At 35.2% G+C, this 26,446-nt stretch overlaps 1 protein-coding gene across 2 annotated transcripts in view; it reads left to right on the top strand.

Annotated features, from left to right (window-relative positions):
• Positions 1-26,446, top strand: part of CNTN1 (contactin 1) — a 375,956-nt gene that overhangs the window by 331,781 nt on the left and 17,729 nt on the right. For both annotated transcript variants that reach the window (XM_047742599.1, XM_047742600.1), the window contains 2 exons: positions 2,434-2,546; positions 3,560-3,716. In XM_047742599.1, the coding sequence (XP_047598555.1) occupies positions 2,434-2,546; positions 3,560-3,716 (270 nt within the window). The remainder of the gene's footprint in view (positions 1-2,433; positions 2,547-3,559; positions 3,717-26,446) is intronic.

The following is a 26,446-nucleotide window of genomic DNA, read 5'->3' as shown; positions in this document are numbered from 1 at the left end:
TTGTATCATTAGATAATTAATTTGTCCTCTCTGTTATTATTTTTTTTCTTTTATGGCTTTTTCTTTTTTTTTTTAATTTTTTATTTTTTCAGCATAACAGTATTCATTATTTTTGCACCACACCCAGTGCTCCATGCAATCCGTGCCCTCTACAATACCCACCACCTGGTGCCCCCAACCTCCCACCCCCCACCCCTTCAAAATTCTCAGATCGTTTTTCAGAGTCCATAGTCTCTCATGGTTCACCTCCCCTTCCAATTTCCCTCAACTCCCTTCTCCTTCTGTTATTATTTTTAACACTGTTTTTATAGAACTGGATTAATAGCATGAGAAAATTGAAATTCTGCTTATTTTCTTTTTTTGTAAGCCTTTGTCATTGCACAGTGCAAATGCAAGTTAAATGTTGTAGCATTCTCTTTGCTCTCTTATTACCATATATTCTCATTGTTTATGTAACATATATACACAAAATATATATATGTAACATATATAAGCAGTATATAACAAGACCGTCTACCCTGCTTAGAATTTCCAGGCATTCTTGCCTCTCTAGCTTCACTTTGATATCTCCTTCTTGAAACCACACTGAATGTACAGAAGAAGAGTTTATATTTGAGGCTCTAGGGAGTTTTGGAATAATTTAAAGACATGAGTACTATTAGGTTTGACAATTTATGAAACCACTTGGGGAAAGGTGACTAAACACGGCGGCAAGATTCCAGAGTCTGATGTCGGTCATGGATTTCAGATCTGTTTTTGCCACTTACTAAATGTGTGACGATAGACAAATTACCTCACACCTTTAAATTTGTTTTCTAATTTGTAAAAGGAGCATTCATTCCTGGGGCATTCGTTCGTATGTTCTTTTTCTATTTATTCACTCATCAGAAGTATACTATGTCCCCATCACTGTTCTAGTGGTTGAGGATACAGAAGGGATCAAGCAAGACCCAGAGCCTCTTCTCATAGGATTTACAATCTAATAGAAGGACAGGGGAAAAAAACCTGACAAATAAGTGTGTATGATAATATCAGATGACAGGGCAACAAAATAAATAAATAGATAATAAAATTGAAAGTGACTTGGATGGGAGCTCAACCCCAATTGAGTGGTCAGCAAAAGCCTCTTTGAGAAGATACTATCTGAGTCATATATATGAGTATATGAGTCATAAGAAGGACCCACTTTGTGTGACGATTGGCAGGAAGAGGACTATTTCAGGTAGAGAAAATAAGTAGTGTAAAACCTTAAGGTGAGAGTAGTTTGGTATGCCTTAAGTGTAGAAAAGCACTGGGGCCAGGGTGTAGACTGGAGGTGAGATGGAGGAAGTGTGCTGAGACTGAGATATTAAAGGTCTCATAGTTGTCAGTCATGTTAGGAGTTAGAGTTTTTTCTAAGTCTCATAAGAGCTATTGGAAGATTTTAAGGCAAAGAGTGATATCTAATTCATATTTTTTAAAAAATAATTCTGGGTTCTGGATGGACAATGGGTGGTGATGGAGTGAGAGTAAAAATAAAAGAGCCAATTGGGGATGATTTTAGATGGTGGTTGGAATTAAGGGATAATGGATAGAGAGAGAAAATTTTCTGCAGAAAGAGTTGACATCTAGGTGCTGGTTTAGATGTTGGAATGGGTGGAATGAAGACTAAATATCAGATTTTTTATTCAGAAACTGGGAATTCAACTGTATCATTTGCCAAAGATAGGAAAGAACCATCGAGAGGAAGATTTGGGAGTACATGGCAAATGTTCCATCTTGATTACATTTGAGGAGCCATTTAGACATTCAAGTAGAGAGAGGCACTTGGACACATTCCTCTAGAAATCAAGAGAAAGATTAGACCCAAGATAAAATTGTAAGTTCTTAAAGCCATGGGACCAGATGCAAGATTTAGAGAAAATTCATAAATAGAGGAGAGAAAGATACCTAGGATTGAGTCCTAGGTCTCGACAACTCTCGATGTCCTGTCAACATCTAGAAATTAGACAAAGGACATGGAGCCAGCACCACATGGTTAATGAGAAGGAGCAGCCAGAGAGGCAGGAGGAAACCCAGATATTAAAAGAACATGAATTTAAGAAAAGAACAAGATTCAGAAAGTGATTAGAAGGCCAACTTTATGGAATCTGAAAAGAATAAAATGTAACATTAGATTTAGCCAACTGGAGGTGATTGATGACCTTGAAAATAGCAGTTACAAAAAGCTGATGAAAAAATAACCCAAATAAGGAATAATGACAAGAGAATAAAAGATAGTTATGTCTCACAGAAGGCCATGGGTACATTAATGAGCCCAAGGATATAAAGTGCTTAGTTTAGTGCATGGCAAAATTAGCTCTTGTTGTCTCATCATTTTCACTGACGTGAAGCAGTTTGCAAAACTGAAGTCAGATACGGTGGCTGTCACTTGCATATTATTACTTTCCACAGCTCCAAGTCAGCCGCCAAGGATCATCAGTTCCGTAAGGTCTGGTTCCCGCTACATAATCACCTGGGATCACGTGGTTGCACTATCAAATGAATCGACAGTGACAGGATATAAGGTATGTAAAAGATTGCTGGATTTTTCCCCACATGGGCTTTATTCTTACAAAGAGTGATTGATATTTGGACTTGACTGACGTTTGTTGCACCAAAACCCATTAAGCTTTCTTATTCTAGCTGTACAGTAGAATCAAATGACATAGTACCATGTTAAATTTTGAAATGCAAAAGATCTTGAGTGACTCTTGCAAAAATGCTATGTCAAGTGCACAAGATAGGTAGAATAATTGCTTTAAGGAATAGAGTTGTTAAATTGATCAGTGCATAAAGAGGAGGAAGAATCCATTTTTGTTTGAAAATGATTAAGATGGGGCGCCTGGGTGGCTCAGTGGGTTAAGCCGCTGCCTTCGGCTCAGGTCATGATCTCAGGGTCCTGGGATCGAGTCCCGCATCGGGCTCTTTGCTCAGCAGGGAGCCTGCTTCCCTCTCTCTCTCCCTCTCCGCCTGCCTCTTTGTCTACTTGTGATTTCTCTCTGTCAAATAAATAAATAAAATCTTTAAAAGAAAAAAAATGATTAAGATAGTGTTGCCTAATGCACAGCAAACTGATAATATTAAGTTATGTTCCATAAATGAACATAAAAAGGAAAAAAGATTATTTCCATATGTTCTCTATATCATACACCTTTTATTGGATGCTAACTTTTAGGAATAATGTGAAAAAATTAAATTGTGAGACAATGTTTTAAGATGACTTCAATATGTTGAAAGAGCCCTCATTTTACACCTATTCCATAAGAAAAAACAGATATTTTTCCCTCTCTTTATTTTAGGACATTTAAAAAAAGTCAAAGGCTTAAGGAACTTTCCCTTGGATCACCCTAAAAAATAGGTGAAATCAACTTTTGTGAATTAAAAATAACATGAATTTTCCAGCTAGTGTTACACATAGCTTCCTAGAATTTTTTTTATTATTAATAAAAGTCTAAAGAATTTTTATTATGGTTTTAGTGTTTTGGCATTGGCTCATTAGTCAACTTTATTAAACATACATATTTTGGCACTTTTTCAGGTACTCTATAGACCTGATGGCCAGCACGATGGCAAGCTGTATTCCACTCATAAACACTCCATAGAAGTCCCCATCCCCAGGGATGGAGAGTATGTTGTAGAGGTCCGTGCACACAGTGACGGAGGAGATGGAGTAGTGTCTCAAGTCAAAATTTCAGGTAAGCCAGTCATTTGAGACACATTTCCATTAAGTACTTGTAAGTTTTTAGGCAACGTAGACTCTTGAGAGTAAGGTAGGATTGATATGCACACCAATGTCAGTGTTTTCCTAGGTAAACTTGAAACATTAAAAATGTCCTGAAACTTGGTATTTCTTCCCTTATGAGACACAAGAGTAACTTTGCAACATACCTTATGCTTTTTGATTATTATCTGGATGACAAAGTATTATTAAAATACCATGATGCAGGTATGGTAATAGCAGTGTATGGTAACAGATGGTAGCTACACTTATGGTGAGCATAGCATAACCCATACACTTGTTGAATCACCATGTAGTATACTTGTAACATTGTATGTCAACTATACTTCAATTTAAAAAGTACCATAATGGGGGCGCCTGGGTGACTCAGTTGGATAGTCATCTACCTTTGGCTCGGGTCATGATCTCAGGGTCCTGGAATCGAGCCCCACATCAGCTTTCCTGCTCAGCGGGGAGTCTGCTTCTCCCTCTCCCTCTGACGCTCTCCCCATGCTCCTGCTCTCCATTTCTCTCTCTCTCAAATAAGTAAATTTTTTAAAAAATATCATAATGCATTATAGTTTTACATAATACTAGACCATTAGGTAATAATACCCAAACTTCTCTTATAACAAAAAGAAATTCATGGACTACTATTAATGCTCATCTAACTTCTTTTCTTTGTCCTACACATATTAATATAGTAATAAAATAGAAAGACAATAGATGGTAGCTCCCTTCTTTACCATCTCTCTCTGTGTCTCAGCATATGTGTTCTTTTTCTGCAAACTTTATTTTTCACAGCATTGGTTAAATCCAAAATAAATACTTGAGGCAGTGACTTCCTCTCTTTTTGGGAGTTGTAGAACTCTATTATTTAAATTTGATACTTTTTCTCATCCTACATGATATAGTTAAACTATAATGAATTAAAATTGATGTTAATTTGAGAGTTTTATGAGACTCTGAAATACTCGAGATGCTGAATTAAAGACAAAAATAACAGATTTAGAAAACAATGCTAATTTATAGCCAAATAGATGAATATATTAAATATTTAACTAATAATTAATTCTTTAATGCTAAAATTTTTAGTCTGACCACAACTGCACAAAGAAACTATAGAATTAACATTAGGAAATGTCAAATATTTGGTGAATAGCACCATTCTAGAATTTTTAAATTTAAGTTTGGATTTATTTGTAAATTGTTTAAATAGATTTTCTCATAAATTTATCTTACTTTTTTTTGATTTAGACATTATTATTATGTCTTGTTAGAAAATTTGGAAATTACCAAAATTTGAAAAGAAATAAATCAGTCATATTCTAAATATTCTAAATAAGCTACAATTAATGGTCAGTGGAATTTGCTTCTAGTTCTCTTATATACATGTATAATTTGATTTTTTTCTATTGAATATATCATGTTATATCCCACTTTCATGAATCATGTTACATGAACAGTCCCCATGTCATTCAAAATTTTGTAAATTTCATTTAAAATTATACAGACTATTCTCTCAAACAAATGTACAATATTTACCTACCCATTTCAGTTTTCACTATAATAAAACATTATTTTGAATACACTTTTTTATAAATTAATCTTCCATTTGCACCACTCAGATGTTAGTCTCGTTCTTTTTAGCCATTACTAATTTGGTAGGAGAAAATGGCATCTTTATGTTTTTAAAACAATTTCTACATTCTGAACTTTGATAACACACACTTGCAGTAGTTTCACACTTACTCAGGCTCTTCCACTAAAGGAAATCGGAGGGAAATGTGGACATTAATTCAATGGCAGTGAGGTGCAAAATAACCCAGTAAATTGCTTTTGAAAACAAACCTTTCCTGTCAAGAAGTCTGTCATTGACCACTGTTGCTCTCTTGATTTCCTTGCTCTTCATTTATCATCCCTACTATGGAGCAGAACCCAGTTTCTGGGATTTAGACTCAGAAGTTTGTAGCTGGAGATGCCAAATCTGTGACAGGAGCATCAGCATCAGTATAACTAATGACATGCCAGTTAATGTGGAACAATAGACTCTCCTGGGGTAGAGGGAGCCCTGGTTTCATTTGCCAGTTTCTGTGGTATAACAATTTCCATCATATCTGATTTCAAACTTCCCACATGATGTCTCTCACTGTGGAGCTAAGAACAGATGCTGGGTAACACAACATTAATGCAGTAATGGTGTGCTGTAAGCATAACCTTAAGAGCATTGATAACATTAAAATGCAGTAAAATAGTTAGGAAGTGATGAGTTTTTGAATTTCCTGCCTTTGTTTTAAACTTCCTCATTAATTAATAATTTTATATAATTTCAATTTCAGTAACAGTGGTTTTTAACAACTTGTTCATAAATTTCCTTAAAAAAATTAGCAATTGGGTGTTGGGAGGTAGAAGGGACCACCTGCAGCACCACAGTTATCCTCTGACATCCCAGTGGAAATAGCCCACGTACAGAAGGCACAGAGTATGCTTGTTTTAGAAACCTCAAATATACTCAAAATAGTTCCCTTTTTTGCCAACTAATGGACAACATTCTTATTAAGACAGAATTTTTTTTAAAATTTTTATTAACATATAATGTATTATTAGCCCCAGGGGTACAGATCTGTGAATCATCAGGCTTACACACTTCACAGCACATACCCTCCCCAATGTCCATAACCCAACCACCCTCTCCCTATCCCCTTCCCCCTGGCAACACTCAGTTTTGTGAGATTCAGAGTCTCTTATGGTTTGTCTCCCTCCCAATCCCATCTTGTTTCATTTATTCTTTTCCTACCCCTCAAGCCCCCCATGTTGCCTCTCAACTTCCTCATATCAGGGAGATCATATGATAATTGTCTTTCTCTGATTGACTTATTTCACTGAGGATAATACCCTCTAGTTCTATCCATGTCATTGCAAATGGCAAGATTTCATTTCTTTTGGTGGCTACATAGTATTCCATTGTATATATATATACCACATCTTCTCTATCCATTCATCTGTTGATGGACGTCTAGGTTCTTTCCATAGTTTGGCTATTGTGGACATTGCTGCTATAAACATTTGGGTGCACATGCCCCTTTGGATCACTACATTTCTATCTTTAGGATAAATACCCAATAATGCGATTGCTGGGTCATAGGGTAATTCAATTTTCAACTTTTTGAGGAACCTCCATGCTGTTTCCCAGAGTGGCTGCACCAGCTTGCATTCCCACCAACAGTGTAGGAGGGTTCCCCTTTCTCTGCAACCTCTCCAACATCTGTCGTTTCCTGAGTTGTTAATTTTAGCCATTCTGACTGGTGTGAGGTGGTATCTCATTGTGGTTTTGATTTGTATTTCCCTGATGCTGTGTGATGTGGAGTACTTTTTCATGTGTCTATTGGCCATCTGGATGTCTTCTTTGCAGAAATGTCTGTTCAAAGACAGAATTTCTGTTACTTATTTCTTATTCTAACCATGACTGTGCAAAGAAACTATACAATTAACATTAGGAAAGGTCACATGTTAGGGGGATAGTACCATTCTAAAATTTTCTTAACAGGTTTATTTGCAAATTGTTTAAATTATTTTTAATGAGAGAGACGTAAATGCAAACAAATTTTAGGCTCTCGTAAATTTAAAAGACTTAATACTTCCCTTTGTTTCCATTTTCATAACTAAATATGTAGCCAGGAAGAGAGTACATTGCTAAATTTTAATGTTAATAAGCATCATGCTGTTCATTTATTTGCTCATTTATTTATTTATTCAATAAATGTACATTAAATGCCTAAATTTCCACATCCCTCCTACTCCACATTGCTATTACCCCTTGCTGGCCCTACTGTGATTCTAATGATTCTCTTGGCTTCTAGTTTTGGCCTCCTACAATCTATTCACTGTGCAGCAGCCAAAGGGATCTTGTTATACATCAATCAAAGCATGCAATTCTCCTCTTAGAAAGACATCCCATAAGATAAAATCTAATTTCCTTAACATGGCCTAGAGTGCTCTATAGTAATTTTGCCTAACTCTCTTATCTCAATTAAGTCATTTCATATTTGTTCCATTGACCTTCCTTCTCTTCTTGAACATACACCAATGTTATCCTTACCTTTAACTATTTGTACTTGTTCTTGCTGCTGCCTAGAATTTTCTGAATCTTGGCATAGCAGATTCCTTCTTGTCATTTTTGATTCTGCTCCTTTGAAGTCACCTCCTCAGAGAAGATATTTATGAACACAAATTTTAAAAAGCCCCCTATTCTATATCACTCTTTTATTTTATTCATAATATTTCTAACTATTCAAAATTATCTTATTTATTAATTTATGTTGCTTATTGTCTATCTCCACCCTTACTTGAACTTGAACAGAAGCTCCATGGGAACAAGCTCTTGTCTGACTTCTTTAACCTTTGAATCTCCAGTACCTAGTGGACATATTTGGCACACAATAGTATTTAAACAAATAATTGTTAAATGAATTTATGATTTCTGCACGGAATAAAGTTTAGTTATAAGAAAAGTTTGGGTAACTTAAATTACAGTTTATATGTCTAGAATGTTGATATACTTCCCCATTAGGCACATGGTTTGTGTTATGCCACGTGCTAATCCACAATTTGATTCTTACAAAGCTTGAAACTTCATATGAGAGATAGTCTAGAAAATTATTAGACGTGGTAACTTGCCTCTCCATCCCTCTCTGACCTGAACACTATTACTACTGTCTTAGTATAGCATTCGGTATCAGATGTTTACAGTTCACATCTAGGCAAATGTAACACCACAAATGTTTCATCAGAAATATACTATCTAAGAAATTCTGTATTGTCTTCTAAGAATCTTTTGTTTTTATTCATTAATATGAGCCAAATTAAGAAAGTACAAATAACTACAAAATATTTTGAATATCAGTTTTAATAAGCTAGTTTACCTTATTACATATTCACTACAAATTTTAGAATTTAGACTATCAAGGATCTATGATCATAACTAAATATCCACAAAGAAGCAGGCAGTTCATTATTTGTATGCATGTGCATATTTTGAGTTTTTATTTTTCTTTCTAGTTTTAAACAGACAACCGATATCTTGGTCAAATCAAGGAAGACTTTTAAGGGCATTTTAGAGGCCAAACTTCTTTCTTAGGGCAAGTCATAATCATTTGAAAACTTAAAGGTGGTAGGAGTAACATGATCAGATGTTTGCAGTTGAAAAATCACTTTGGTGATTGTGGAAAATATATATAGCATGGAAAAAGATGTAAGGAGATGAATTACAAGGTTATTATTATAGGATGATTAAAAGATAGTGATGGTCTAGACTGGAAAGAGGGCAGTGGTGAAGTCTCGGGTGGGTCCTAAAAGAAGAATACATCTTTTCCATTTGATTTAAAGTTGCTATATATTCATTGTGTCAATTTTGTAGCTTCTAATAAATCTGTAATTTATTCCGATGTTACCATACATGATGTAATTTCATCATTTAACCTACTACTTTTGGTAACTCCAGGTTATTAAGTTAGACTATATAACCAAAGCCACTGACTTAAACACTGATGAAAAACACATTTTATGTTTTTACTCTGTCCTCTTCTTCCCAGTAGCAGGAGAGAAAGGGCTAGGAAGCGATTTGCTAGGTGCAAGCTTAGATGTTTACTCGGTTACTCACAGGCTCCCTTCCCTAGTACCTAAGTAAGTAATACAGTATAAAAGGACCAAGAAGATAGTTAGGATGCTTGGATTTAATTCATACATTATAACATCAAGATGCTATATTGACATCATCACATTTGCAGATACTTCCTCTGTAAGCATTTCAAAAACTGAAATTATTTTGAGCATCTAATCTTATATACTAACTCATTCTTATAAGTCCATCATCATAATTTAAAAAAACATATATTTGTGATTATGGCACAATCAAATATTATTATTTAGGAAATGTTAACTCTCCAACTATTTTGAAGTAATCAAATAGTTTGTTTTCTTTTGCTATGTTCTGTGTGGGAGAGTTCAAGTGGATGAATTCAGCCTGGTATTTCTAGGCTGACAAACAGCTTACATTTAAAATTATCTCTAGGGGCACTTGGGTGGCTCAGTCAGTTAAGTATCCAGCTCTTGATTTCTGCTCAGGTCATAATCTCAGAGTTGTAAGATTGAGCTTCACAGTGGGCTCTCCTTTGGGCATGGAGCCTGCTGAAGATTCTCTCTTCTCTGCCCCTCTCCACCCTCCCTGTCTCCCTTTCTAAAATAATAAAGATAATAAAATAAAATTACCTCTAATATATATATGTGTATATATATATATATATTCCTTTCATTAACTTTGAGGTATGACTATCCACTTAAAATCTTTTCCAACATTAGGGGCGCCTAGGTGGCTCATTGGGTTAAGCCTCTGCCTTCAGTCCAGGTCATGATCTCAGGGTCCTGGGATCGAGCCCCACATTGGGCTCTCTGCTCAGCAGGGAGCCTGTTTCCCTTCCTCTCCCTCGGCCTGCCTCTGTGCCTACTTGTGATCTCTCTCTGTGTGTCAAATAAATAAACAAAAAGCCTTTAAAAAAAAATCTTTTCCAACATTAATGCTGTATGTAACACTTCCAGTTTTATAACAAGCATGGAAATAGAGGAGAAATTATCTGAACAAAATAATATTTTGTGCATCTCTGAGTTTGACTTAAAGATAGCACCTCTGCATCTAAACTAACTTGGGTTTTCCTAGATCTTTTCCGAGGTTTCTTTTAGTTACTAGTAAATTAACACAACAGTCCCAACATATTGTCTTCATCTATTTAGACTCGGAAACAATTAGATTGGGAAATTTCTCAGTGGAATACATTATAAGAATAGAAAGAAAAATTAAAAATAATCCTCCAAGATTTCCTTACTACCAAAATAATTTTAGTTTATGAAATGCAATCTTAGTCTATGAAGCTGTACCTTAGTATTAGAATGTACAAATAATTAATTACAAATAATAATTGGGAAAATCGGCAAGCCCTCCTGAAGCTTGCATTCTAGGGAATATCAGGAAAATAAAGAACTAACATCAAATAATAAAATCTCTTTATGCCTAGGTTTAAGGATTAAAGAAAAAAAATAAGTGGCTAATATAGAGAATAAAAGAAGTAGACTGATTTGACTAGAATGATCAGGTCAAACCTCTAAGTAGGTAATGTCTGAGCTGAAATTTAAAGGAAAGGAACCTGCCTTACCACAAAAGTAGCAGCGATGATAGTCATAGGAACAGGGAGTGCAGGAAAGAGCCCATCATGTTCAAGAATCTGAAAGGAGGCCAGGGCGACTAGTATATAGTGGTACAGGATGCATTGGAGATAGCAGAGAGGGGGGAAAACCATGAAAGTCCTGGCCCTGATTGCATCTCAGACTCATTTCATTCTATTCTCCTCTCATTCGACTTTCTCCCTAACCCCATCCTTGAAGAATTGCATTGGAACTCTGTACTTCATTCTGTGGGAAAGCATCAGCATTCTTTCAGGGATGAGTGATGCAACCTAATTGAAAATCATTTTTGGTGTAGTGTAGACAATACACTGGTGTGGGGAAAAGGGGAGTTGGTAAGAAGAGAGCAAGTCGGGGACACCTGGGTGGCTCAGTTGGTTAAGCAGCTGCCTTCGGCTCAGGTCATGATCCCAGCGTCCTGGGATCGAGTCCCACATCGGGCTCCTTGCTTGGCGGGGAGCCTGCTTCTCCCTCTGCCTCTGCCTGCCATTCTGTCTGCCTGTGCTCGCTCGCTTCTCTCCTCTCTCTGACAAATAAATAAATATTAAAAAAAAAAAAAAGAAGAGAGCAAGTCGGAGAACCTATCAAATGAGCAGGTTCCTTCCAGAAAGGATCCATTATGGAATAATTTAAGTTTTTTACTGCTCTGAGGTGCAAAGTAAATTACCAGACCTTTTCAAGGACAAAAGACTAAGAATGGATAGGGAGACATTTTATACACTTCTGAGAGAAAAATATACATTGTGGAATGTTTCTTATACAAATTATGAAAATATGTAAGATTTAGTAATAAAATGATTGGGAAAGCAAACTAATAAAGTTGCTGGAGAAAATTGTCTAGATCATTTTGTTTGACTCCTTTCCAAGGTTGGACTTCCCTGCAGGACATTCATGGCGTATGTTCTCTCAACCTCAGTTTAAACACTGTCTGTGATGGGGAGTGAATTCACCATTTTGCTAGTAGCCCTTAGGTTTATCAAAAGTAAATATATTATGGATCACGGGCCAATTCTGGAGTGATTGAACTAGTTTTTGATAAAATCTAGCTCATAGGATCAACCGATAGCTTTCTCTAAAGTTCTTCCTTTTCTCTTCTCTTTCAGTGAAAGATGATTCATTCAGGAAAGATGAAACATATCTAGATAGTTTAGTCAAGTATTGAATTAGATTCTTAAAAGAGAAAACAAAACCTTTTTTAAGCTTTGCTAGAGTGAATGTCTGCTGGCTTTGACAAAAACTAGAAATTGCAGTGGGAAAGAAACCCCCCTTGTGGTCCATCTACCTGCAGCTCCCACGTGGAGGGACCACAGGAGAAGCCCTGAGGGCACTGGCACCCCCAGTACCTGGACACCCATAGGCTCAGAGCCCTGCCTCCCACTTCAAGAGCAGCAGTGGCTTCTGCATTTCCAAGCCTTTCTAGCTCCCTACCCTGACTCTCAATGGCAAGAGCATCTAGGAAATAGTTTTTACCCTTTTACCTCAGAGACAGAAAAAAGAACAGTGAAAGCTCAAGAAATGTTGCTGAAATTCCCAGAAGAAATGTAGCATACTTTCTCCAAAAATAAGTATGTTACAAGAAGTTTTCAAAATTAACAAGAAAACCCAGCCAAACCTGGATTTTTAGAAATGTTAAAAGAAGTTGAAGAAAATTAGTAAAATGGCTCTTCACTTTCAAATTGATTTCATGATACAGAAATTCAGATTATTAGAAATACCATTAAAGTTACAGGACAAGAAAACCTGTAACTCTTGAAGCTGTATCACAAAAATATCTGAAAGGGAGATTTACCCAAGATACAGAAAATAATGATTAATACTCTTGATCACCAATAATCACAGATAACAATGTGGCTACTATAGTTACTCTCCACATTTTCTTTTTCAGGGTTATGACAACATCATGAAGGACAACAGTATATAAAATCTTTTACTCAGAATTTCCAATTTTTTAAGAAAAGTTTCCTAGAAGTAAAATTACTGGATTACAAGGCAGAACCTTTCAAAGACTTGGCACATATTTGATAATTGCCAAATTGGTATCCAAACAGCAATGCCCATATTTTATCATTAAAGAATTTTTAACATTGTGGTATTCAAAAATTCTTTGTTAATTAGGCAAATATACTCTCTCATAATTTTTATTATTTTAATTACTATTGAGATGAGTATATTAATATATTTAATAACTACTAATATGTTCATGTCTTGAAGTTCTGCTTATGGTCTTTTCTCTGTTTAATATTGGTAATTTTCCTTAACATTTTATGATCAATTTATAAAGCAAGGCTATTAACATTGCCATGCCATATTTGCAGCAAATTTTTTTCAAGTTTTCATTTCAATGTTATTGATGCTAGATCAACATAGTTCATTTTTATGCAAAATAATGAATTCTCATTACAAAACACTTCTTATATTTATTGCACATAAACAAGTCATAGGATAATAGATATAATTTAAGTCCACTTATATGAAGTCCCAAAGCAGAAAATAATGAGGCAATGTTTCAAGGGGTATATATATGGCATGTTTTCTGTTCTCTGACATGAAAGACATATTCTTTTCAAAAAGGAGAGTAATTAACACAAAATTCCATACAGTATTCCCTTGATAGAAGGGCAAAGGGCAATCAGAAAAAGGCTCATAAGGTGGTGACAATGTTATTCCTTTATTTGGCTGCTAAGTAGGCTGGTGTTCTATAGTAGTGGTTGTTGATTTATATAATAGTTTTTAAGGTACTAATTTATATAACTTATTTCAAGGTTGTAAAAGTTAAAAGGGGGGTTGAAGAAGCTGAGGAGTAAGAAAGTTTATAGAATTTGGTACTTTACAGCTGTGTATTAGCGTGCTAGGGCTACCATAATGAAGTACCACAGATTGGGTGGTCAAACAATAGAATTTACTTTCTCACATTTCTGGAGGTTAGAAGTCTGAGATCAAGATGTCAGTAAAGTTGGCTTCTTCTGAGGCCTTTTTCCTTGGATTATAGATGGCCATCTTCTCCCTATCCTCACTCTGTGTGTGTTTGTGTCCAGATTTTTTCTTCCTGTAATAACAACAGTCACATTGGATTAGAGCTGACCCTAATGACCTTATTTTAATTTAATTACCTCTTTAATGACTATCTCTAAATACAGTCACATTCTAAGGTACTGGGGTTTGGGCTTCCACATGAGAATTTTGAAGGGACTAAATTCAGCCCGTAACAAAGTTATTGGTCATTTCAAGAGGAAAACTTCATCAAAGAGTGTGGGTAGAAGTCCTATTTTTCTAAGCCAACCTCATAGAGTTTACATTCTAAAGAGAGGAGGCAAGATCAATTACTCAATATATAACAACAGATAGTGATAATATCTAAAGAAGAAAGTAAAGCAAAGGGTGGTAAGTAAGTAGTGATGGAAGAGAACAGGGGCTATGTTTTCAATTAAAGTGGGAGGAATGGCTTGCTCTGATGGGATGACACTGGAAAAGAGAATCAAATGAAGTGAGTGATTGGTCCATGCAAGTGCTCTTGTTAGGACAAGTGCTCCTATTAGAACAATACAAAGCCCTATTCTAGGGGTATGTTTGGATGTTCAAGGAACAGCAAGGAGACCAGGGATTGAGCAAGGCAGGGGGAGAGTAGAGAAAATTAGGGTAGAGAAATAGATGGAACCTGAATCATCACAAGGTTTATAGATCATGGCTAAAGACTTTGGATTTTAGTCTAAATGTGATGAGAAGCCATTGAAGCATTTTAAGATGGGAAATGGCATGATCAGATTTATATTTTATAAGTCTTAATTTATCTGTTCATTGGAAAGAAGTAGTAACCTCATGAATGGTGGGGGAAGAAAAACCTCTATGAATTTCTAGAAACAGGGAGAGTAGTTAGAAGCCAAAGGTGACAGTCCAAGCAGGAGATGAAGTCAGCTTTGACTAGTATGGTCAAAGTGGAAGGGAGAATTATAGTCAGGATTTGTTTGGAACAAGACCCAACAATATTTTCTGATAATTTGATAGTGAAAGAGGACTTGGCATAATTCAAAGAATTTAGATTAACCAACAGAATCATCTTACTGAAATGGCCAACAGAATCATCTATTTTAACAGAATCACCTACTAAAAATAGATGATTGGAGAAAATAAGAAGGAGTTCAAATGTTGACGTGCTAGTTCATGCTACGTCCATTAGTCATCCAGGTGGAGATAGATTTAAAAAAAGAAGAATCCTCATCTAGCGAAACTGAAACCAGCTGAGGTCAGATAACAAATTTGTCAGAAAACCAAGTAGCATAATTATGTAACTATCTGCAATTCATACCAGCCTGGATATAGAGATAGCAGATGGTTGTTGATGTTGCCCCAGGTTGGCAGCTTATGTGGTTAATATAGGAGATCAAGGAAAACAAGTATTCTTTACTTCCAGTTAAAGAATAGTTAAAATAGCTGAGTGGAGAGTTTGTATCTAATAAAATGTTTTCAGCTGTCAGTAACAAACCCTCAACTCAAAATTGCTTAAGGAATAGGTGGCCTGGGCACCTGGGTGGCTCAGTGGGTTATAAGCCTCTGCCTTCAGCCCAGGTCATGATCCCAGGGTCCTGGGATCGAGTCCCGCATCGGGCTCTCTGCTCCTCGGGGAGTCTGCTTCCCTCTCTCTCTGCCTGCCTCTCTGCCTACTTGTGATCTCTGTCAAATAAATAAATTAATTAATTTAAAAAAAAAAAAGAAATAGGTGGCCTTTAGGCCTTAGTGAAGTCAACATCTCAAAAACTTCCTCCAAGCCCCTGCATCTCCACCTGAGATGTCTCAGAATCAAGTTCATTTAAGGCTGATCCTCTCTGTGGTTCTAATATGGCTACAGCAGAGCTAGGAGTTATTGCATGCAGACCTTATAATGTCCAAGGAAGAAAGGGTCTGTCTCTGTTCAAGCTCCATCTTAAAATGAAGGACCTTTACTAGAGACTCTCAGAAAATCTTTTCTGTGTTGTTTAGAATTGGGTTTACTAAACTAGTAAAATGTCATTTCTATAGTTGGTCAAAGTGATTAAGATTTATTTTAGGTCTGGAGTTGGTAAAACTTTCTTTGGGGAGTGAACACCTGAGCAAAAACTGGAGAGTGTATTGGCAAGGAAAGAGAAAACAATTTCTACTTCATATCAAAAGTTATGTAACAAGGTGAATAATAAGGTAAATAAATAAATAAATAAATGGGAAAATGAAGAAGGGGAAACTAAGTCAAAGAACAGCTTCATAAAAGTACAGAAGAGGGATGAAAAGTTACAGGAAAGACACAGAGTTACCTTCAAGAGCAGACAATTGAAGCAGGGTTTTTTTAATTGAATAAGGAATGGTAATCAATGTGGATTTTGAGATTAAAACAGGATTAATAATGTTGAACCAATTACCAAGGATTATATCAAGTTGAGAGAACGCTGATCCAAAGTCAGTAAACACAGGTTTATCATTAAACATATATATTTAAAAAGAAAACAAAAACAACAACAAAAAAAACATATATAGTTAACACTACCACTGTTAAAGAATATTTAAATGGATAAAGAGAAATGTTTAAGGAACAGTTTAAGTAATTACTATCATGGGAAAATTGTAAATGTTTTTGCTTTGTTTTGTATTTTCGGTTAGATGCTCCATAATACCCAAATCTTTCCCTCAAAGGCTGCATTTGGTGATGTTTTCTAAATTAAGAGGGTAGAATCTGGAAAGAGTATTGTTAATGGAACCTAGCATGAAAAGGGATTCCTATATAAAGTAAGTGCTCTAGAAAAGAAGAGTTAAAAATTAAAGGAATTCATCTATCATTTTTTTCTTCAAATTTTTATTTAAATTCTAATTAGTTAATGTACAGTTCAATATTGGCTTCAGGAGTAGAATCAGTGATTCATCACTTACAACACCCAATGCTCATCTTAACAAGTGGCTTCCTAATACCTATCACTCATCTAGCCCATCCCCCACCCAGACTCAGTGATAGAGAACAAACTGAGGGTTCATGGAAAAAAGAATTTATCATTTTTGAAGGATGTAATTACATGGAAGAAGTTTCAGAAAATGAACTGATGGTTCTAAGAGAGATACCTTCATTCAAAGAAAAGGTCTATTTTTCTGAATTTTGGATATGAACAAAATTCTGGTTTTACTAAATAGTAATCTATTTTTTCATCTTGTTGACAGAATTCCAACCTTTGTGAAATAGAGTTATAAAGTTTCAACAAATTTTATGATGGGTCATAATATTGTGCATCAATAACTTGATAATGAGAAAATGAATAATCTTATGTAATGGCATATCTTATATGTATACCTTTAACCATTAGTAAGCTCAATTTTGCACATTTGAATGTTGATACATTAGTGGCATAAAAATTACATTAAGATATCTATTCTCTACACACAAATGGAAAGAAATATTCTATAATCCTAAGGAAGGAATATTAGGACAGATGCACGTCCCCTTAAATCATGGGATATTGTTTTACATTTTCTCCTTAAATAAAAGAACAAATAAATGAATTAAAATAATTATATTATCTTTAATGATATACACATCAACCATCAAAACGTAATTTCAATTTAATTTTCCTTTAGAACATTATAGGCTATATTGAAATTTGAAAACCTCTCGGGTAAATATAAAGATAATTATGCTGAGAAAGAGAGTTGAGTTTTAAATTTTTGCTCTGAAGGTTTGATATTTGCCCACAGTAACACAAATTTTAAAAGTATTTAGAAAAAGTGAGAATGTCATTGTTAAAACTAAATCCTTCGAAATCTCTCACAAATAGAACTGGAAACCTTTAATGCTATAATAAGAAGGAATATAAAATACTTAACCTGGAAAGTGATATATCAACATATTAAAATGGTCCATTTGATACTACCTTAGGGACCCGCTTTAGTGATTTTTGAAAGGAATGTTTAGGTCTCAAAGTACTTCCCAAAGTTAGGTAAAGCTAGAAGCCAGGCCCCTTGGTAAATTATTCACAGTATGAGAGCAATGCAATGAAGCAAAAGACTTTCCAGAGGCACTTTTTACAGTCACCTTCTACAAAATGAGCCAGACCAAGAAGAATTAAATCATTTAGAACATGTTCCAAAAGTAGGAACTTCTCCACCAAGTTCTTTCTTCAATAACCTACCAGTTCAGGCCTGTATAGTTGACTCTCAGCTCTAAAGCAAATCACCAGCCTTAGTCACCTGGCCATAAGAAGCAGGAAGACTGTTACAGAGGACTAGCTCTTGGAGACCCTTAGCCCATATGTGATGCTTCAAAGTCTAGATGTGCCCGAAAGTTGTGAATTCTTTGGATATCAACATCGGTGTACATAGAGGATCCTTCCAATGCCCTGGCCTCTTAGCTCCTCTGTTTTGATGATCTTGTCACCTGTTGATGATCACAGCCCAGAGAGGGGTTCACAGACTTGAATGTGAATTAGAACTTGAGTGGTCCCTGAAGTTGGAATGAGAAAAAAAAAATGGTAATTTTCACTAATTTCTAAATCAAATTCATTATTCCTTCAAATTTGAATTTAAGCAATAAATCACTATCACCAATAACATCCACAGATATTCTCATAATATCTCAGCTGTTACCATAGCACTTCTTCAAAAATATGGCATTAGGCCTGATCTTAGTTCTTGTTTTTAATGTGCTAATAAGCACATTGCTTTAATGTGTTAATAAACATATATTTACCTCCTTGATATTTTTTATAAGTGTATTTCAATATATTTGGTTTTCCTTTAATTCTATATAATTCTATATATTACATTTTATGTATATGAAAGCATTATTTGCAACTTTCTCAGAGATTTACAGTCTGCCAAAGTGTTTATGAACAGATAGATGAACAAATTTTTAATAAACAAAGAGGCTTAGCATCCTTACAATTCTTGATATGACTAATAACTGCAAAAAAATAAAATTTTAAATTTAAACATTTATTTTCTGACCACTCTTATTTTTCTAGTTTATTGCTTCAGATCTCCTCCCAGCTCTACCATTTCTTCTACCCTCTCCCACCCAGACCTTCCATTCCCCCTATTGCTTGTTATCCTTCATTCCACTCCTGTCCTCAGTTTTCTCCTTAAATAGCTTAGGTCCACAGCCCATAGTTAAAACCACTTCCTTATCTATACTTAGCCTCATTCTCCTTTTATGCTCCTCACATGGCCAGGTCCAAACTCTGATTAAGTACAGATTTCTGTTTTACTATGTGCATGAATACAAGCAGAATTTTATGTGCTCCTGCCAAGATTTCTCTATGCATCCCCATCTCCATCCCTAATATTTACCCATTCCCCAACACTATTTGCCTAGAGACCCTCAGGCACAATCATGCCCAGAAGTCTCATTTATGGCACTAACCGAAGGAAGTCCGGGAATCCCTGATTAATACAGTTCTGGGTGTTCCATTTTCTAACTCCATTTCTATCAATACTTAACTCAAAAACCTTCCCACTCTGCCCTCTGAATTCATTGCCAGACATCAGCAAAATCTACAATAATGTCCATCTCTTCACTGAATGTTTCCTTCCCTTTCTTTTTTTAAATATTTTATTACTTATTTGAGAGAGATAGAGAGAGACAGCACAAGTGTGGTGGAAGGGCAGAGGGAGAAGCAGATTCCATGCTGAGCAGGGAGCATGACGTGGGGCTCAATCCCAAAACCCTGGGATCATGACCTAAGCTGAAGGTAAACACTTAACTGACTAAGCCACCGAGACACCCTTCCTTCCCCTTCTTAATTCATCTGAAACCTTGCTCTATTGCTTCTCCTGCAGTTTGTTCAGAACCCCTGGACACTGGACATGGTGGTAGGGTAGTTGTCCTTCTAGCTTCTTATTGCCTCCATAGTATTCTGCTTCTTTCTTGCCCCAAAAAGCCCTGCTTAGAATCTCCTATCATCGGCCTCTCTCATTCATTTCCCTTTTTAAAGTTCTCTACCAATCTTCTAGATCATTTCTACTCATTCCTTGAGAAGTTAAGAGCCCAGGTGACTATCGGTGTCTCCACAACTACTTCTGTCTATATTTTGTTGACATCAATACACATATAGATGACCCTTACATTAATCACCCTGTCCTCTCAGTTCCTTGAAACACTGCTCATTTATGTTTTCCTTCCTATGGTTCTATTTTAACCTTATTATTGCTGTTTTTTTTTAAGATTTTATTTATTTATTTGACAGAGATCACAAGTAGGCAGAGAGGCAGGCAGAGAGAAAGAGAAGGAAGCAGGCTCCCCACTGAGCAGAGAGCCTGATGCGGGGCTCCATCACAGGACCCTGGGATCATGACCTGAGCCGGAGGCAGAGACTTTAACCCACTGAGCAACCAGGTGCCCCATTATTGCTCTTTCTATAATATCAAAGACTCTAGTCTCTGACAACCACCTGTCTTTTCTCTCATTATTTTTTAAAGCATTTTTTTTTAAAGATTTTATTTATTTGTCAGAGAGAGAGGGAGAGAGAGCGAGCACAGGCAGACAGAATGGCAGGCAGAGGCAGAAGGAGAAGCAGGCTCCCTGCTGAGCAAGGAGCCCGATGCGGGACTCGATCCCAGGACACTGGGATCATGACCTGAGCCGAAGGCAGCTACTTAACCAACTGAGCCACCCAGGCATCCCTCTCTCATTATTTTTTTAGTACTCCAATTCCTAAAACTTTTTTGACCCACGAGAAACCATTGATGTTACTACTATTTCTATTTCTTTCTTGATTTCTTCATACCTAACTTAAATCTCACAGCCACATATTATTACTCCTGTACATAGAACCCCCCATTTTATTTGCTTCTCTTACTTCATTGCACTCATTTGGATATACCATGGATTAAGCCCAACTGTCCACGTACATCTGTGCCTACACTCTCAAAGCTAAAGGTGGGTAGAGAAAAATACCCAGCATTAAGATTGGTTCTACCACCTTGAATTCATGGCCACTCACTTCCAGGAGGACTGCAGTGCTGCTGGACCATTCCACTAGGTTTTCCTAACACCTTTTCACTTTTCTCTTCTGACAGCTATTTTGCTCTTCTCCTTCCTTAAATTTCCAACGTATCATTCCTATCGTCCTTCTTTCGTCACTAACTTGCTTCTGTTTTCTGAGAAAATTAAAGAAATCAGAAGCAGCCAACACCTAAATATGTACCTCCTAATAACCTGGATGAACTCCATGTTCCTTTTTTTTTTTTTTAAGATTTTATTTATTTATTCGACAGACAGAGATCACAAGTAGGCAGAGAGGCAGGCAGAGAGAGAGGTGGAAGCAGGCTCCCTGCTGAGCAGAGAGCCTGATGCAGGGCTTGATCCTAGGACCTTGAGACCATCACCTGAGCTGAAGGCAGAGGCTTAACCCACTGAGATACCCAGGCACCCCTGAACTCCATGTTCTTATCTAAGAGCCACTCTCCACATGTGACCCAGATTCCAACACTTCTAGTTAATTCAAGAGTTTTGCCTCAACCATTCTTTCTTTTTTCTGTTTCATCATCATTTTCCTTTTTTCTATTTGACTTTTTTTTTTAATTTGCCTCACTATACAAATATTCAGCAATAGTGCCCATCTTTAAGGGAAAAAAAAAAATGGAATATCTCTCCTTGTAGCTATTGTGTGTTTCTATGATTTTCTTAACGCAAAATGTAATAATTTGTTCATCTTCACCATTTCAAATTCTGTCTTGAATTTGCTTCAATCAGGTTTTCATCCCAACACTCTATCAAAAAGGTCTTGTCAAGGTCACCGATGTCTTTCATGTTTTCATTCCAGGAGTAAGTCCTTATGTAATCTCTTAGCAGCATCAATACGGTTGATCACTTTCTCCTCCTTGGCTTGCTGGGCACCAGTTTCTCTTGATTTTCCTCCTTCCTCACAAGCTGCTATCCTCAGTTTCCTTACTGGTTCCTGATCATCTTTCAAACTTTTGAACTTAAAATGTCCCAGGATTCAGTACTTCAGTAGCTTTATCTCTCTTAGTCCCTTAGTAATTTTATACAGTTTCAAGGCTTTAAATGCTGAAAGCTCTCAAATAGAAGTCTCTAATTTACTCAACTGCCTAATCACTAGCCACTATCTCCAGGTAGATATCTAAAGTAAACCTCTCTCTGCCCCACTGTATTGCCTTTTCCTATATTTTTACCCATCTCGACAAAATATCTCCAATCATCCTTGAAGTCATTTCATCAAGAAATCCTATTGGTTTTACCACTAAAATAGATCTAGAAACCTCCAGGTCTACTGCCACCATCATGGTTCAGTGATCATGCTTTCTCTCCAGGATTATTGTACTAGACATGTCTGTTCTCTGCTTTGTGCTTAGCTAGCAACCTATAATTTATTCCCAATAGAATGACCGTAGTGATCATTTTCACATATGCCAGCTCTTACCTATGTAAAAACAGTGACTTTACATCTTAGAATGGAACTAGGTCATGTTCATATTTGTAATTTATCTGACCTGTGTGAAACTTGGCCATTACCATTAACTCCCTAGCTCATGAAACATAAATCTATTTCTGTGAGATTCTTAATTGGTTTTCCAATACCCTGCAAAAATTGACTCCTCTAATCAAGATGCCAATAATATCCCAATATATTTGTATATATCTGTATTACTTATAAGCATTGATTACTTAACAAAGGTATAGTCTATTCTTTATCTATCGGATGGGATTTAATGTCTACCCTTTATGTGAGTAATAAGTAATGAATAAACTGTTACTACCCATTACTGTGGATAGTAAATGATAAATAGGTTCTTACTATTGCTGTGAGTGATAAATGAATACAGCAAAATGTATACAAATACAGCAAAATGAATAAATGTATACAAATACAAATAAATACAAATAAATGTATACAAATACAGCAAAATGAATACAGCAAAACCTGGGAGAGTCGGAGAGAGAGAAGCAGGCTTCCTTCTTAGTAGGGAGCCCAATATGGGGCTCAATCCCAGGACCCTGGTTTCATGACCTGAGCTAAGGGCAGACACTTAACGACTGAACCACCTGGGCGCCCCTCAACCTTTTCCTATTACTGCCTCTCTAATAAGCCCCTTTTTTCCTAGAAACTGTTGCCACTCATGATATTTTAATACCACAGCTATCCTGCATACCTGTTTATGTAGAGTAGTCCCTTAGAGATGCAAAAACCATTGTAATATCTCAGGTCTTTTCACCCCACAAGATTGTTTTCATCTCCATAGGGACCATATTGTCCCTGTGGATAATGCATGCTCTATGGAGATGCCTCCTTCCCTCCATTCCCAAGAGATGCAGTCATTTTTGGAATTCATCAATCCAAAATTTTAGTAAATTGTGGTTTTTTTTTTAAGACATTGTTTTGCACCTTTGTAGGATTAATTTTTATTGAATTGTACTTTAGTATTTTGCTATTGGCTTACACTGAGGAACATTATAGAAAAAAAAACAAAAACAAAAAGCAATTACACAAAATCTACTATGGTATTGTAGAGGATATGTTTTGCTGTGCTAAAGAGTATGTCCTCCTTTTAGGGAAACGTAATTAAAAATGTTCTCAGGTAGGGCTGAACCTAGAGAAGTGAGTACCTGGGCCAGGCAAATAAATAAATATTTAAATAAGATAACTTAATATTTAACATTAAATTAGTAATCTTGAAAACTTTATACAGTATATAATGGAGAGGATGAGATCTAATTAAAGGAAGGATGTGAAAGAGGATTACTGTTGTCTAAATTCTAGAAAAATTCATCTCTTCAACATCACTCCCCCTCCCTGACATCCACAACACACACTCAAAAAAGAAAAATACATACTGTTAAATAATCCATTCTCTTCTGTAGGCAACTTAGATATTACTTATTAGAGCATATTTATTAGAAATTTTATGTTCTATCCCTACACACTCTAAATATCAATATCTTCCTTCAGTATAATCCATGAAAAGGTCTTGGAGTGGGGGAGGGGAGAAGAAAACCAACCACTCTGGTAAATATAATTTCCTAATTTGTTGTATTTCCAGTACTGTGTTAGCATCCATGATGGAGTGCTATCCCAGGTACCTGCCTAGCTGGACTGTCCTTTAACCTGTGTTCATCCTCTGGTTTCAGGACCAGAAGTAGAAGAGCTTTTCTTGAGCACATCGCCTGTTTTTTAATCTTTTGGATAACAAACTTAATGACAGATCTAGTTCTCTGTTGCCTGGCCAAAGCTTAGAACCATATTTCTGACATAACTTCTAGCAAAGTATATAGACCATTGTATATTTTAGTTAAAGATATATAACTATATCTTACCTTAATATAGCTTATAATTAAGTGCTTTTTAGATAGCTCCTTCTAAATATTCATAATATTAGTAGTAGCATTAGTGCATGTTGTTGCTATTTTGGTATCATTACCTCTTAGCTTAGTCTAATTTTTCCGTAACTTATTTTCCTTCTTCTCAATTTCCTTATTTTTCCTTCACCATAATTTATGTATCTTCATAAACTATCTTAAACCTTTTTAGAATGAGGTAGCTTATAACTTGTAAGTAAATATTTTTATTTTATTCTCCAAAAAACCTGACAAAGGAATTTGACTCAATATTTATGTTCTCAGCTAAACTAGCAAAAAAAAGTTATCTAAATAAATAATGATGTGTTAAAATGTCTCAAAAACTGAGATCATAAATGACTTAAGAGCATGTATTGACCTTCAAGAACTATAAAACACAGGTATAAAATTTCTAACATATACATTATGATTAAAATAAAAGTAAAAAGAATTCTTTAAATGTAGAAAGTAATAAAATAATAAAAATTATTATATTTTTATTATTTATAATAAAATAATAAAAATAAAAATTTTTATTATTTTATTACTATTTAGAAAGAAATAAAAATAAATAAAGTAATAAATATATAAATAAAGTAATACATAAAAATTAAAAATAATAAAATAAAAATATTCTAAAATGTGATAACAAATAAAATCTAGAGAAAATGTTAAAAATGAAAAATTGATACAATTAAAAAGTGCTTATATATTTAGCATGATAATTTTCATGGTAATTGGAGAACTGGCAATATGATTCTAAGATTACCAAGAAATTATGATCCAAGGAGGAACCTAAAACATAAGGCAAACCAATTTAATAGAGAAAGACTGAAAACAGGAAAAATGGTGCCACCATATATGAAATATATAGCCACCATAATTGATATATATATTCTTTCAAATACCTCAAGTAATGTAGTAACTTTGTATATTCTGAGGTTTTGGAGAGAGCTTTGGTTTTTATAAATGAAAGGACATTCTGTCTTTTTATATAGTCATTATAAGTGGCTGCCTAAACCCCCAAACATATAAATATACTGTCATGGGTACCATGGGTATACTGATACCCAACATGGATTTGATATAGAGAATAAAGTCCTACACAGATAAAATTTATTTAGCTTCTGTCTCTTGTTTTCACTCAATATATTTTTCTGCCAATAACACAGAGTTGGTCTTTTAGAAGATTGCTTATTTCTGGGAATACTGGTTATTTTGTGATTTTGTTAATTACTTTGCCCTTTGTGAGGATGATTTTAATGATTGAAATCTTTTTTTTTCAAAAAATGCAGAATCTTTTTTTGCCATATACTATTTTTTATGTCTTTCTTTAAAAATCATTACAAAAAAGATAGTATCTCATATCTGTTGAGTTACCACTTTCATAGAACTTTAAGTTCAGGTAAAGAAATAAGGTAATAATTTAACTTAGAATTTTCTTATTCAGATTTTTATCATTTTTTGCTCAATTTTCAAATGAACGTAATTTATCACTAAGGTAAGAGCCCCAATAACTCTATTGTCTTATTACTCTCTAATTCTTTAAGGAATGTTTTCTATATCAACCATTAAACATATTCGAGATTTTTAAAAATCAATATATTATGACCAAATAAAGGAAATAAAAAAGAAAGAATTCTATATTTCAGTTTTATATATTAATTCCCTTTCCAGAGAGTGGGGAAAAGTTACATTGTGTTTTCAAAGAAAATAAAATGCAAATTAGGATGCTTTTTTATTATAGTGTGGTTATTTTAAGTTATTTACTATTTTAAAATCTCTTTACTGTTCTTCCTGCAAGATTTATTTTACTAAAATTGAAGATTAAGAAAGTGAGTTATAAATTATAATTTATAAGTAATAAATGCCAGAAGTTACAGCATTGATATTAACAGAAAAATAAAATATATATATTACAGACAATATTAAACTCAGAATTTTAAGTATTTCTTTTTTTTTTATTTTTAAAGTCTTTTTTTTTATTTTTATTTTTTTTATTTTATAAACATATATTTTTATCCCCAGGGGTACAGGTCTGCGAATCGCCAGGTTTACACACTTCACAGCACTCACCATAGCACATACCCTCCCCAATATCCATAACCCCACCCCCCCTCCCAACCCCCCTCCCCCCATCAACCCTCAGTTTGTTTTGTGAGATTAAGAGTCAC

This window comes from Lutra lutra, chromosome 8 (assembly GCF_902655055.1).
Source record: "Lutra lutra chromosome 8, mLutLut1.2, whole genome shotgun sequence".
NCBI lineage: Eukaryota > Metazoa > Chordata > Mammalia > Carnivora > Mustelidae > Lutra > Lutra lutra.
This window is presented reverse-complemented; position numbering and strand designations above follow the sequence as displayed.